The sequence below is a fragment of the Vigna unguiculata genome, chromosome 11, assembly GCF_004118075.2.
Source record: "Vigna unguiculata cultivar IT97K-499-35 chromosome 11, ASM411807v1, whole genome shotgun sequence".
NCBI lineage: Eukaryota > Viridiplantae > Streptophyta > Magnoliopsida > Fabales > Fabaceae > Vigna > Vigna unguiculata.
In genome coordinates, this window is record NC_040289.1 from 32,838,361 (window position 1) to 32,853,204 (window position 14,844).

General features: G+C 30.1%; 1 protein-coding gene across 2 annotated transcripts; it reads right to left on the bottom strand.

Annotated features, from left to right (window-relative positions):
* Window positions 1-1,756: 1,756 nt before the first annotated feature.
* Window positions 1,757-6,379, bottom strand: LOC114169766 (BEL1-like homeodomain protein 1). Of its 2 annotated transcripts, none has more exons than XM_028055064.1 (6): window positions 6,129-6,379; window positions 5,699-5,777; window positions 4,578-5,581; window positions 3,495-3,868; window positions 3,264-3,324; window positions 1,757-3,072 (listed from the first exon to the last, which is right to left on the bottom strand). In XM_028055064.1, the coding sequence occupies exons 3-6, from the start codon at window positions 5,532-5,534 to the stop codon at window positions 2,254-2,256; spliced, it is 2,211 nt and encodes a 736-aa protein (XP_027910865.1). In that variant the 5' UTR covers window positions 5,535-5,581; window positions 5,699-5,777; window positions 6,129-6,379; the 3' UTR covers window positions 1,757-2,253. The 2 variants fall into 2 exon arrangements, with proteins under 2 accessions (XP_027910865.1, XP_027910864.1); XM_028055063.1 differs by lacking the exon at window positions 6,129-6,379 and adding an exon at window positions 5,906-6,119.
* Between the last annotated feature and the right edge of the window lie 8,465 nt (window positions 6,380-14,844).

Consider the following 14,844-nt stretch of genomic DNA (forward strand, 5'->3'; position numbering starts at 1 on the left):
GTGGACAAGTAATTTATGTTATACTTTAAAGTGTTCGATGTAAAATAATTTATTTTACGTCAGACAAAAAAATTTTGATATAAAGACTTTTTCATGTATCTGAACAAATTTCTTCCTCATTTTTCATTATGTAAAAACAACGAAAATGTTCGTGTAATTAAAATATGATCACTGGTGATGAAATAGTAAGGGTTTACAGGTTCATTTTTACACCGTTGAGATTTGTTTGATAATCTTTCATTTTCCATTTGGGACTATCACTATTTGGAAAACTCCGTCATGAATTTTATCAAAGTCTCTTTTGTTTTGTTTTCGGCATTTGTTTGTATAAATACATTGATATTTTTGTAGTGTTTGTTTGTAAAAATATGTAAATACAAAAATTTGTATTATTTTACTTTCATGATATTTAAAACCAAAATCAAACCACCAAATAAAAAAATCACTACTACAAGCATCACGTATTACTGGACTATCCAGAAGCTATTACATCGGTTAACAATTTGATGTAGATAGTACCAACTAAAAAGTCGTGTACATAAAATAAAGCACGAATAAAAGTAAAACAAAAATTATTTATTTAATTTATCCAACATAAAATTATTTCATTTTATAACAATATTTTTTAACAAAAAAAATGATGACAAATCTAAATTTATATAGTTGAATAGTTTAAAATACATTTTTCTTTAATTTAAATTTATCACAATTATTTAGATTACTTTATGTATGTATTTGCTTACTCTCATGAGTAAAAAAATTTCAGTGGTTTAAGTAAGAAAAGTCATGTGTTTTTATCAATGGTGTTTTCATGTAATTTTTATCTTATTTCTTACGAATGCATGGTAAAAACGCTTCCGAAAATTGCATGGACAACAAATTTTGAATACACAACTTCACATTTTCTGTTTATTTTTAAGAGAGTCCTACTTTAACTGTATGAATTCCATTTTATTTTATTTTTTAATTTTTTTAGATGTATTCTTTCTGGGTAAACATTTTTTTTAAATATTTTTCATAATTTCATTAATTAATTGAAATTTAAATATTAAAATATTGTTATACTTTTTAAAATATTGAGATATATATTTTTAATGAATAAAATTTACATATATAATTTTAATAATTAAATTATTCCAAAAAATACAAATATATATATATATATATATATATATATATATAATTAAGAGAAAAAAAATTAATTCACTAATCAAATTACTAAAAAAAATCTCAAAATAAAATAAAATATGATTATATATGAAATAATAAAAAACATAAGAGTTTAAAAGCTTCATTAATCAAATTTTTCAAATCAATTTGATATAAAAATATGTTTATACAAAAAAGATTGAAACAAGAAGAAGTGATTTGTATGAAATGTAAAGAAAAAAAAATAGAAGAGAACTTGTGGGGTATAAAGTAGTGTTTCTTCATTTTTTGAAATCTTGATTTCACATTATTAACTTTTTTTTTCATTTATGTATTTCGTTTTAAATGATCTATATAGAAAAATTTCACTAAAAAATCACTAGTTTGATAAATAATAAAAATCCCATCTAAACGTTTATTTATACATAAATACACTATAACATGTTATCAAAATCAAGCACCATAATAATTGATCCTAATCTATGCATATACATCCACAAAATTTATGTAATGCATGGTACCTAGTTATCACATAGTAACCACAAATGCAGATACATTTACGCATGAAACAGAAACTACATGCAGAAATAATTCATTTCCAAAAGCATACACAAAATCCAATATATATATTCATATAACCTATCCAAACAAATCATCAAATTCCTTGTATGAACCTAGCTACTTTCCAATACCATATACAACAATATACCTTCCCCAACTCAACTTGAATAATTCAATTAAACTATTTCATATCAGAACATGCATGTAAAACTGAACCCCTGCAAGTTCATATATATAATCTTAGAGCAGTTTCCACTTTTATACATTGGAGCAATTTATTTCCCTCCCATGCTAGGACATGCACGTGACTTAACGAAGCAGTGTTCGGGTTTGAACAAACATTCATATATGCTTCTCCATTTCTTTTGTTCTTTCTTTTTCCTTGCTAACTTTCTTTTCTTCTGCTAAGTTAGTGTGTCGTGAGAAAACACTCTGAACTGCATTGTGGTGTGTGGATTGCAACATCAGAAAAAGAAAATTCTTCATATCCTTTGTGGGGTATCTCATTATATATACTAGCTAGCGAGTTAAGAATATGAATTCTCAGGCCACGAAATCCCGCAACAACTGCGCGGCGAACCTCTTTCTGTTTTGGATGTCGATGTTGTCGTAACTGGTGGCTGAATGAGAAGAAGTTGGGGTGTTGATGGTACCACAAAACTCATTTTCGTTGGTTGTTCTCATTCCCAAGTGCATGTTCGGTGAGAGGAATCCATGTTGAGTTCCTGAGAGAGTAAGATTCTCACTGTGTGGAAGTCCAAGAGTGAGAGAAACTCCGTTTCCATGAAACCTTGGAGCCAGTTGTTCAGTCACATGATGGAACCTTCCAATGTCTTCCATGGGAAATGCTCCAAAACCCCCTCCATGGTTTTCGATGCCAAACTTTGTGTTGGTTCCTTCTCTGGTGTTTGTCTCTCCATGAGGCTTCATTTCCATGTCCACTGAAAGGATGCTACCCGGAGAGTTTTGCATTTCAGAAGTGCTTCTTGGTTTGTTTGGACTTTGCATGTCCCCAAGATGGAAACCAGATTGAAGAGACCCTCCTCCTCCACCTCCTCCTCCCATTGGAGATGTTGAGAGTGAATTAGAATTCGAGATCTCTGTTGGGGAAGTGGTTTGGTTGTTATTGTTGAAACTTTCTGCCTTTGATTGGAGAACGTTAATCTGATTAAGTCTCACGCCACCGGATTCTTGGGTAGCAGCATTAGCTTCTGACCATAACTCCTTGTTGTTTTCTTTTGATCTATTCGTGTTATTGTCTTGTGAGCCATTGTTAGGTTCTTGCTTCACCTCTTCCAAGTACATTTCTTCAACCATTGGCTTCCATAGCCGAACTCGAGCATTTATAAACCAGTTAGACACCTGCGTTATTATAAACTCATATGAACTCATCTCATCCTCATGGATCCGTTTGGTAAGAAAGGAAAGAACAAAACTATTGAATGGATGTAGAAACAGTGAATACAGTAGCTAAAAAAGTAAAGAGAAAATAGAAAGTGATTGATGGTATCACGTTTTTTTTTTTTGATTACTTCATATATATGTATATCTACCTGGCTTCGAGTAAGTCCTGTTTGTTTTGCCAGCATAACCTTGTCGGAGTCCTTAGGATAGCTGCAAGTCACGAATGCAAAATTGAGTAAGAAAAAACAGAAGTAACATGAAACTAAAGTATTAAAATACTCTTTAAATTTGATATGTATAGAAAATAAAATAAAGTTTTAATAAAGTAAAACATGAGAACTTGGAACTAGTTCGTATGATGTTGGATAGGAAATACTTACGGGTGCAGGAAATGCTCAAAAAGCCAAGCACGAAGAACAGAAACAGCACGTTCAGGCAAGCCTCTTTGGGGTCTCCAAGCATTGTGTTGGATCATTCCTAGCTGCTGCAACGCACGTTGTTGTCTCAGTTGATGATCCACATACCTAAGCCTTGAACCTTCTACCTTAACTCCCAAGCAATCATCTTCACCCAAGGTCTTGCTCGCTGTCTTGATTTGCGAAGAGATAGCATCTTTCAGACACCGAAATTGTTTTGATATTGTCCTTAACGCAAGGGCTGTGTAGGACTTAGCCGCTCCAACACCCGCAGCCTGTTCAAATGATGTTACCACAATTTGCATTTGGTGGTGATACTGTCGGTACCTTTGCTCCACCTAAACAATTCGTAGCAAAAGAAAAAAAAAAACTTGTTAATCATAGTAATAGCTATAGTTTCTTGATTTGTCCCAATGCATGTGTGCATTTTTTTTACTTTTACTTTTTACCCTTTTGTTGTGTTCATGCAATTTTTAAGGGCAAAAATTTGTATGATTAAAAAAATGTGTAAAATGAAAGAAATATTATTATGTAAACAGTGGAAGTGATCAATAATGGGTTCGGAGTTTCAGATATAAACTGGGAACAGACCCAAATGGGCCCAAACTGAAATTATTCTCTGACATTCATCAGACGGAATGTGACTTTTTTCTTACCAGTTTCCCTTTCCCTAAGATCAAATAATGAGTGACAATCCTGTCAATTTCACAGTCCCTCTTGCACTGTCACATTCTTTATTATTTCCTCAGTCCCACAGTCAAAAGCTGAATCATACAAATTTTATTCAAGTACTGAATCAACCATGCTGTTGGACTGATGAGCAAGTGTGACATAACGTAACATAACATAACCCACCCCGCACCGCAAGGAAGCGATAACACACTCAAGTACAGTAGTACTTTCCGCAAGATCAAACCAATGCATTTGTAGAGTCACGAATCATAAATTCTTGGAAATCAATACCAAATCCCCAAGCATCATTAAGTGGAAAGTTAATCATTACTACGTGCATGCATTTTTATTGATTTAAACAAACATACGATATACCTCATCGAGCATGCTCACAAGCTTCGATTTCTTCATCTGAAGCTCTTGTCTCTGTGCCGTGCCGAGTTCACCTCCTTGTTTCCCTCCGTCATTGTTCTCCCCTCCACAGCTCGAACCATCACCAACCCCAGAAGTTGATTCAATATTCCCCTTCATCTTCTCTTTCTTAGCCCCTTCCATAGATTCCTCCCCTTTCGAGATTCCCCTCCCCACATTCACAACTTCGTCAAGAAGCTCCTGTGTTGATTTCAAATACTTGGAACCCAAAACAACACTGTGCATGTTAGAAACCCCGCTCTGCAAACCCCTCATATCCTCGCCGCCGAGGCTCGCCGGAGATATAGCATGAACGTCCCCGGATAAAGACCTGTAAGGTGTTTGCTGCGAAGAAAGGCTTAGCGACAAATGATTCGGCCTGTGGAAACCAATCTGGGTCGATGGATTGACAGCAGAAGCAACACACCCTATATTTTCAGATGGCGTGTTTGTTGTTGTCACCATATTCGAAGCAGATTGATCGAATATGGAACCCCATAGGTTATAGTTAGAACGAGAAGTTGACGCTGTTGTTGCCGCCGCGGCAGCACCGCCGTGAAAGCCGGAGAATTCATGCTGTCCAAGGAACGATGGGCGAGCGTGATCTCCGGCGGCGGTATTCGATCCGATGATGTTTGAAGAGGGAATGGTAAGCCCAATCAGGTGGTGGTGGTGGTGGTCACGGTGGTTGTTGGGAGATGGCGGTGGAGGCGCGTGGGTGAAGTTACCCAAGTTGAGCGCGTTGGCGGAAGTGGGGCTAGTATTACTAGCGTTATTGGGATTGACGAGGAGCATGTTTTGCGCTGGGTGTTGCGCCGCGTCAGAGTACGGTACGTAGTTTGGATTCATAAGGTAAAGTGTCTGCAACCCTTCAGCGGAGGAACGGATTTCCGAAGCGCTACCATGAAAGTACGTCGCCATGTCTGTCACACAAAAAATTCCGTTTCTCGTGACCGCACGACAAAAACCTGCCACAATGATGATGCACACATAACAACATATACAGTTGCTCTTTCTTTCTCAAAAGTCTATGCAAAATACCGGGTCAAGCCAACAAAACAAATCAAACAATCACAGTATCAAACCTTTTTCTTTTCAACTTGTCTGTGTTTCTCGATCTGAACTCTTTAATTCGATGCTATACTAGTTCCTTAGTGACAGATCCTAAAAAACACACCAGAAGACAGTTATTTCAGTTAATGAAGCCGCTAAATTGCCAAAAAAAAAAGCACCCAGATGAAAAGGAAACGCGAAAACTTGAAATATAGGAACACCGGGAAGAAAGAGAGAACCTTTAGAAGGAGGGGGTTGTTGAAGAGAAGAGAAGAGAAGAGAAGAGAGATAGAAAAGAGTGACAGAAGATCTTATAAGAAAGGGAGAAAAACGAGAATATGATATAAAGTAAAGTAAAAACGAAAGATGGCATGAAAAGTGGTATATATGTAGATGTATGTATCTATTATCTCGGGTGCGAAAAGATGAAATTAAACCGAACAATTTTCATTGTTGCCGTACCATTGGATGTTAATGATTGACAAAGGAAGAGGTTGCTACAAGGTTTGGTTTGTGACACGAGGGAGGGAAAATGAAGAAGCTAGTTAGGGTGGTAGATAAAAGGGTGCTGTCTAACTAGACAAAGTGTCCATCATCGCGGGGCATGGGGAGCAAAAGCTAGCCACCCTTTTGCTTTCAAAGGGGATTGGATTGGGTTCCAACTTTGGAGAGTTTCTGCTGTTCTTTCTCAGTATTCCATTCTCTGCATTTTCTTCATCTCTATTTTCGTTATATAAATATTTATTCAAGATATTATTTATTTCCAAGAAAAGACAGCTGGTGGATGAGTGATGAGTGATGTGAGATTAATTTAATCATAAAGTGTGGTCCGTTTTATAGTTTCTAATAATAATATCGACAATTAATTAGTCTGCCTAATTACTTTATTTATCAACAATAATATATATAGATAGCTCGCGCGTAATTTTCTTCTTTTCTTCTACTCTCACGCCATTGTGTTAGCTATACCTCACTGCATCTTATATCCTCCACAATTTTTATTTTTCTTTTTTCCTTTCCTTTTACATAATAATTAATACCTACATATATATATATATATATATATATATATATATATATATATCCACATAATAGTGACCGTATAAATAATTTATGAACCAAACCCCCTCGTACAATAGTTTAATTCACACAACCAATTCATGAAATTCTATAAATAAGAGAATCTAAATATATATATATATATATATTTATATTTGTACATATACTATGGAAGACTTAAAAAAGCAAGTAGTAAGAAAAGGGTAGATCATGATCGAAATCTGGCCCTTGGTATTCGAACCTTAGCAGCATAGTTTATACCCTTTGCTATTTACTACTTTTCTTTTTCTCATTTACTCTTTTTTTTTTTCTAAATTCGTAGTTTTAAGTCAATGTTCCTTTTCCCTTTTTTTTTTATTGTGTGGTTGGAAACAAGAGTTAGAAGATAAAATGATATAATTAGAAACTAATAGGAAGCATTAACCATGTGTGTTCTCACTCTCAATGGTGTAATAATCCAAAAGAACACAGGAACAAACTAGTTTATGTACCTACCGTAGTATACAAACTGAAAGGTCGTTATCATATAATTAAAGTTATTATGAAAATAGTTTTCATACATGAGTTATATTAAAATTAAATTTCATAATAAGTATGTGTATTTAAGTGTATAAATTACATTTTCGATATTATGTAATTATCAAATAATGAAAAGTTCATGTCTTTTTTAAAAAAGAAAAATTACATAAATATTAGAAATGAAGAGTAGACAAATGAGATAGATGATTAATTAAGATCGAGTGTATCTACGAAAAGACAAAAATTGAGAATGCATTTTATATGTAATTTTTTTTATTTAATTAAAATGTGTTATACTTTTTTATATTCGTAACCAACAATTATAATTGTTATATTAAGTTATAGATATTAAATTTATTTGAATTAAAATAGAAGATTATGTATTAAAAAGGAATATATTAAGAGAAAGAATAGGAGTGATTTGAGATGGGGTTGAAATTAAATTGATTAATTAGGCATTTGATGATGTAGAAATATTGTAATTAATATCTGAAGGCATGCTTATAGAACCACTAATGATGCTCGTGTTATGCACTATACATGTACAGACACCACTAAGGACTTAGCATGTGCCACAGAAATATGTAAACGAAAAATCGTATTTGTAGAAACATATGAACAACAAAATTGTCCCCACAAAATGTCTGTGTCGAACTTAATGAACCATCACCCACCAATGAATTCTTATCTTTGCTTGGAAAGGTAAATAAAAAGTTGGTCTCAATTAATTACAAAGAGTTTAGGGCCACATTTGTTTAATTGCCTTGTCGGTCTCTAAAATATCCAGCAACTAGTTAATTAATTACCACAAAACATATCTCAAAATTACTTCAACTTTTAATGACTTTTAACTAACACTAATTCTACTCGAGTTGCTTTGAATTCAGTTAAATTCATAACTCAATCCAATAATTTGATTGGGTTAGATTGCATGAAGTTTGTGTTATTTAAAAACGAAAAGCTTAACTCAAATTAATTCAACAAACAATAGTTGATTTGATTGGAGTTAATCATACGTAAATATTTAATTTAAAAAAAGTGAAATTGAAATAAGGACAACAAAAATCGAAGAAATTTTGTTGAAGCTCATTACTTGATGTTGAATGAATGGAATGTGATGTTTTCATCGTTTACCAAATCAAAAATATAAAACTAAAATATTTTGTTTGATTTTTCTATGTGGAATTTTAGATCAAGTGGACCTCTTACCGATTACAAATAACTTGCGCAAAAATTATTAATCCACTAAAGAAATCTGAAATTTAAGCAAGGAAGTGCTAAAGCGAACGTCTTATATATCGTAAATATTTTTAAACTCAATATATAATAATAATTTTAATAAAATTAAATGTCATTTTTATAAGTCTACAAATTTGATTCATAAATGTTATATTAATAAATTGTTTGTTGATTGAATTCGAAGGGATATATGGTTGAGATGTATTAAAAATATTACTTTTAAACACATTTATAGAGAAAACATTCGATATGTGGATAATTTATTTAGTTTTGCGAATGTTAATTAATAGACACAATTTTACTAGGTTTTATGCTTTTGGTGATAAAAGAAAAACTTGGTTTATGTTTTGCCTCTTGCTATTAGTTTTAGTTTTCTTTAAAAATATTTGGTTGATTTGCTTTTTCGAAATTGTTTGTTTTTGCATGATTTTTGTTTAGTTTTTACATGTACTTATATATTTTTTTAAACATTTTTAACATAATTGATATGGTTTTGAGATGTAAGTCTAAGGTTGTGTTCCTTTGAAAGAGATGAATTTGGGGAGAGTGTGGACAGTGGCGGATCTTCAGATGAAATTTAGGGGGTGCCAAGATAAAATATTAAATATGTTTTTAGTCTATGAAATTTAACGCAAAATTAAAATTCGTTACTGTCTAAAATTTTTATACATTTTAGTCTTCAAACTTTAAAAATGAATGAATATAATCTTTGTATAAAAGTACAATATCTTTCACCTTGAGTTATACATATATCGAAATACCAATATATGGATGATAGCTCAACTAAAACTCAAAAGGAGATAAGCTAAATAACAACTCAAAATCATATTGCCACCGGAAAGGTGCCCACAGGAGATGTCGCACCGCCACAAACTAGCCTTCAAAACATAGAATTTTTGTTCAAAAACATCCACAAACCATGCATTTGAGTTCAATGAACACCTTAGTTGATTATCGTTGTCACCGGTGCTTGCAAGGTTCGTCACCGTCGTTGCTACAAAGGGAGTGTTGGAGCCTAAAGCAATATGAAAAATACATAAAACAATCAGTTCAAAACACAAGAACGATGGTGAAGCAAGAAATCAACAAACATTTGAGTTTAAAAGAACCAAGCTCACCGCACAAGGTCGTTGTTGTCACTGCAGTGGCAGGGAAGAGGACCACGAAAGAACAGTGCACTGGAATGAGTCTCACATTGTTATAGGTAAAAACAAAATTAAAGTCGAGGTTGTGCTTATCAGACGTCAATTTGATGTCGAGGCTACAAACACATACGTCCATTGACGTCATCATTTTGGTGATTGATGTCGGGTTCAAGTGGATAGACGTCATTTTTGACATTTTATTTCGAAAATATCACTGGTCATTTTTTTCTTGATTGTTTGTTGAATTGACGTTAAAGGCCTATTTTGCACTAGTAAAATATATTTATAACCAATTTATTTTCCATTTCATATAAGCACCACTTTTATAGAAATATATTTTCTTACATTTTTCTCTCTAGTTATTTGATAATTAAGCATCTGCTTTACAAATTATACAGTAATAGTGAGAAAAAAAACTTATTATTTAACATCGTTGTCTAAATGACATAAAGCTAAATAGTTTGCGTTAAAAACTTATTAAACATACCTTTACGTTGGGAAGAGACATAGAGGAAATTAACGGTTGGAAACACTTGGAGTTCATACAATTCAAACAATGGTGGTTAAAAGTGAGTCCATTTTACTCACCTGATCTACTATCAATTACTTAATTAATTAACTGAAACAAACATGATTTTGTTTTAACAAGATATAATATACGACTCAGTTTAATGTAGGATTTTGGGTTGGTTAGATATTACTTATCCACGATTCGTTGAGTCTAAAAAATATATTTATTTCTTTGTTGAATATTCTTGATTCTTTCATATTTACGATATATTCATAATATCCACATATATTTTTTATATTTTATTTTTTCAAAATTTTGAATTAAATTATTTAAGAAAAATCTTAAAACTATAAATTCGGATGAAAAAATAATTTAAAAAAGTAAATCAAATTATTAATTAAAATATATTAATGCAAATAAATTTGGTTTTTCAGAAAAATATATATAAATGAGTAACGTTAAGATATAAAGTTTTTAAAGATTAATCTTTATTAAAGTAACTTCGATTTCATCATTCTAAATAAAAAAATTAGGATTATATAAATCAAATTTTAGAAAATTCTTTCATGTTAGTATTCAAATAAAATTCACTAATAATTACAAATGAGTAGCATGTATTTGCATGTCAAATACCATGATATTTATACCTATTTCATTAGCAAGTGGATACTTAAATATTCGTACCCATAATACATATGCAAAAAACTAAAACTATTTAAAAAAAAATTAAATGTAAACATACATAAATGCATTTGAAAAAAAGAAAAGAAGAAGCAACTATAAATTCTATTAACTCTTATGAGCTTTCATTCTTTAACTTGCATTCATATGCATATGTTCAACTATAGATATAATATTTATTTTGTAATGGATCTGAGTAACTCTCTTTTTCTTTTTTGTTGTTTAAATGATAAATGGTCGTAAAAAAACCTATAATTTGAACCGTGTTTTAGATAGTTGGTAACTCTAACTACAAATAATTTAACTTATGGCCAACTAAGTTAAAGGACTAGGTGAGTTGAATCGATGCATATTTGAAGGTTAAAAATGTTGACTCATTGAACTCGAGTCATATCTTTATACACGTGATAAGTACTTTCTACTCATATTTGGTATAGTTTTCTTTGCTAATGTTAAGCTAGACATTAGTGTTTTTTTCTAAAATAAAAGGAGTAAACATTGTTTTGGTCAATGAGATATAGATGAATGTTTTGAAGAGATTTTAGATCTAATAAGAGATTTACTTCCACTTATGACAACACAAAGTAATGAGCAAAGCCTTATATAGGTTAAGTGTTTACCATTAGTGGAGTTGAGACTTCACAATTCAATAACTCAATACAAGCTACATGTTGTTTTGCATGTTCAACATTGAAAACATTATATAATTTTGAAGCAACATACTTCTTTATGTTATATTTATCTGTTGAAAATTTGAGATTGCCTTTGTGAGAGTTTCAACTCAATCTATTGGTATGTATACTAACCTCTGTGTCGTAATTTCATCTTCTGCTTATCTAGATTATTTGATGTTTGTTAAAGGACAAATATTTGAAGTTGATTTTACTTATATGCTTGTAAAGGATATGGATGTTATCTTAGAGATGATAAGAAAGTTTTTAGCTTTTTTTAGAATTTAAACAACTGAGTAGCAATATTTAGTAAAAAAATTCAACTTTTACATATACTATCGATATATTTTAATTAAATTCATATTTTATGTATATACTATTAATTAAGTAGAAATTTTTATTTAAAAGACTAAACCCGTCAGCTTAGAATGTATTACTTTATTCTAAAACAGCTTGAAAAAATGTGATCTGCAGCATCTAAATTATCACATTCTGTTTAAGGATGTAGGATAGAAAAATGTTGCATTTAGGATACTTTCCTGAATTTATTTAAACCTCTGTTATTAATTGTATGATGATTAAATATCAGAAAAAGCTAAAATATATGATTGAGAGAAAATGACAGGAAATGAAGATTCCGTTTACCTGTTATCATGTCCGTTATTGTGTTCTTATTTTTAAATAAGCTAAATCAACACTTGATATAAAGACAATTGTTTAGGAAAAAAAAAAAACTCATAATATAGATGCTCAAATGTTTGAGATCCGTCAGTGTTATTGTTATTCAAATAAATTTTTAATAATATTGAAAAAGAGATCGAAATCAAATTTTCATGAATAGGTTATAAGAAACATAATATATGAAAATAAGTGAATACCACTGTAATCAGAATCATTAATTTTAAGTGTTACGAACGTCTGGTAAGGATTTTTTTTTTGTTACTATTAAAAAAATTACATTTCCATGAAATATTATTTTTCAATAAATTTATATATTTATATTTCTCACAAAACTTTCCAACGATCTAACTTTTTCTAATTAAAAAAATGTTATACATATATTCCTTATTTTTGGTCATATCACGCTACCTCGCTTATAATTATATATATATTTTTTTTAAAAGTTTTATTAAACGTGATAAATAATTTCTTCGACTTAATATATATATATATATATATATATATATATATATATATATATAATAAAGAGAATTATCTCTTTTTGGAGTTTTCATTTTATTTCCTATTCTATTCTTTAAATAACTTTTCTTTAATATAACCGTTTGTTTTCAAATTTAACCATATTTTAAAATTAGAATAAATATTTAAAATAAAAAAAAATACTATCTATAATAAAATTGCAAAATTTAATTATATTTTTCTATAAAAAAACTATATAATAAAATTATAATTTTATATTGTTTTATAATAATAATTTTATTAATTTTTATTAAATGAAAAAAGTAAATACATCCAATAGCGTATGTGTATTTACTATTTTAAAATAAACTAAATCAGTTTTAAAAATATATTTAGACTAACCATGTTATTTATACAAAGTATTCATTAGCATGGAGAAACCGTTTGACCATTTTTAATGAAACCTTATCTCTTAATTACAGTTTTTCTCCTCATTCACAATAAATATAATCCTTAAACCTTATTTAAGAAAATTCAGTACAGTATCACTTATATAAACTATATATTAGTTTTACAAACCTTTTTATATAATCATTCAAATACATTTTAATCATTTATGAAATTCATAATTCAAATAACTGTGATTTTTATAAGATCCTCAAGGATCATGTATGAAACCATTTATCTATTATTTTAAAATAGAAAATTCAAATTAGAAAATCCACTTAAAATCTTTATCCAAGCAAATTCACTTTAGTTCTAACTTGACTATGTTAGAAGTAAACTTTAAGCCTAACTCAACTCTACAAAGACCGGCTTGTAAGGTGAGGTTTGTACCTCGCTCATATTATGAATTGACATGATCTCTAGTTGATGTAAATCTTCAAACATCTTCTCCTCTTCTAAACACACTATAAATTTTCCTTAACTGTGATAACATAAATCATTGACAACACAACACGAGACAACAGAAAAAGACATGATTGAATGCTTTAACTGATCCACAAAACCTAAAACACAACCACGTACGCCATTGATGTCTTAAACTCGAATTGGTTGACGACAGGTGTGGTTTCACTTTACAACTATTCAACGATGGTTAGCATCGCTTTTGAAATCGAATATCTAATGAAGAAGGCAATTAAGAGATGGAATCTATTAGTCATTATTAAAAACAGGATTAAGGAAGATTATTGAAAGAAGATAGTTGTAGGTCTTTAGTCGCATAATTTAACCTTAGAACTTTCAATTTAGGATACCCATGATGGGCACAACCTACCTTTGTCACTTTCCCTCCTTAAATATATTTTTTCACCAATAACTCTCCATGATGTTCATTTTGCACCACCCCACCATAATATCTAATTAATTAATTAATCAAATTATGAATCTCGTGACTTAATTGTCATTAGCGGTTAAGCAATGCAATTATGATTTTTGTAGTCCAACTTCTCTTCTTTCATTCACAAATCATCACTCTTGCCTTTAATGTTGCGTATCTCTACAAAAGAAAAATAGTAATGAGTTTTTTTTTTTTTTAAGTCGTAATACTATTGCTATAAAGTATTTATGTACTTTCTTAATGACTCATTTATACTGAAAACATGTTAATAGAATGCGGAAAAGAATATATAGATTATTCAATTACTATATTATAAAAGCAACCATTAGGGAGAGTTAACTTTAAACGAAAAATATTGAAAATAGTAAAAAACTTTCAAATAAAAAATATAAATAAATAAAACATAAGTAATAAAAAAAAGTAGAAGCAGAGAAAAATAAATCTATCTTCTCCCTTTCGGGTTAATATTAAAAAAAAAGTCCTTATAAATTTTTATTTACATTAATAAAATTATGAAAGTTTAAATACACAAAAGGTAGAGTGGAACTAATAAAAAAAGTAAGAGAAAAAAATAAAAAAAAATTAAAATATTTTTAGTAATTGAAATTACACTACTGGAAAAAGTTTCATTAACAATTAATTGCAGTGACAAAAGATTGTTAGTCACTGTAGTGACCAATTTAGATACCAATTTACAAAATAATAAATTATTGATTATTAAAACAGTTATCATTATAAATAAAAAATTATAATTGATCTCTAAATTAGTTTCTAAAATTTAGCTACTAAGATTTTAGTTACCAAAGTAAATTGGTCATTAAACATTAGCTACTAAAGTTTTTGCTACCAAAAGGATTTGGTTTCTAAATTA

Coding starts and splice junctions, on each gene's coding strand:
- LOC114169766 (XM_028055064.1), bottom strand. CDS start 5,534: ATGGCGACGTACTTTCATGGTAGCGCTTCGGAAATCCGTTCCTCCGCT. Junction 3,869..4,577: donor TTGTGAGCATGCTCGATGAG/GTATATCGTATG, acceptor CGAATTGTTTAG/GTGGAGCAAAGGTACCGACA. Junction 3,073..3,263: donor CAGGACTTACTCGAAGCCAG/GTAGATATACAT, acceptor ATAATAACGCAG/GTGTCTAACTGGTTTATAAA.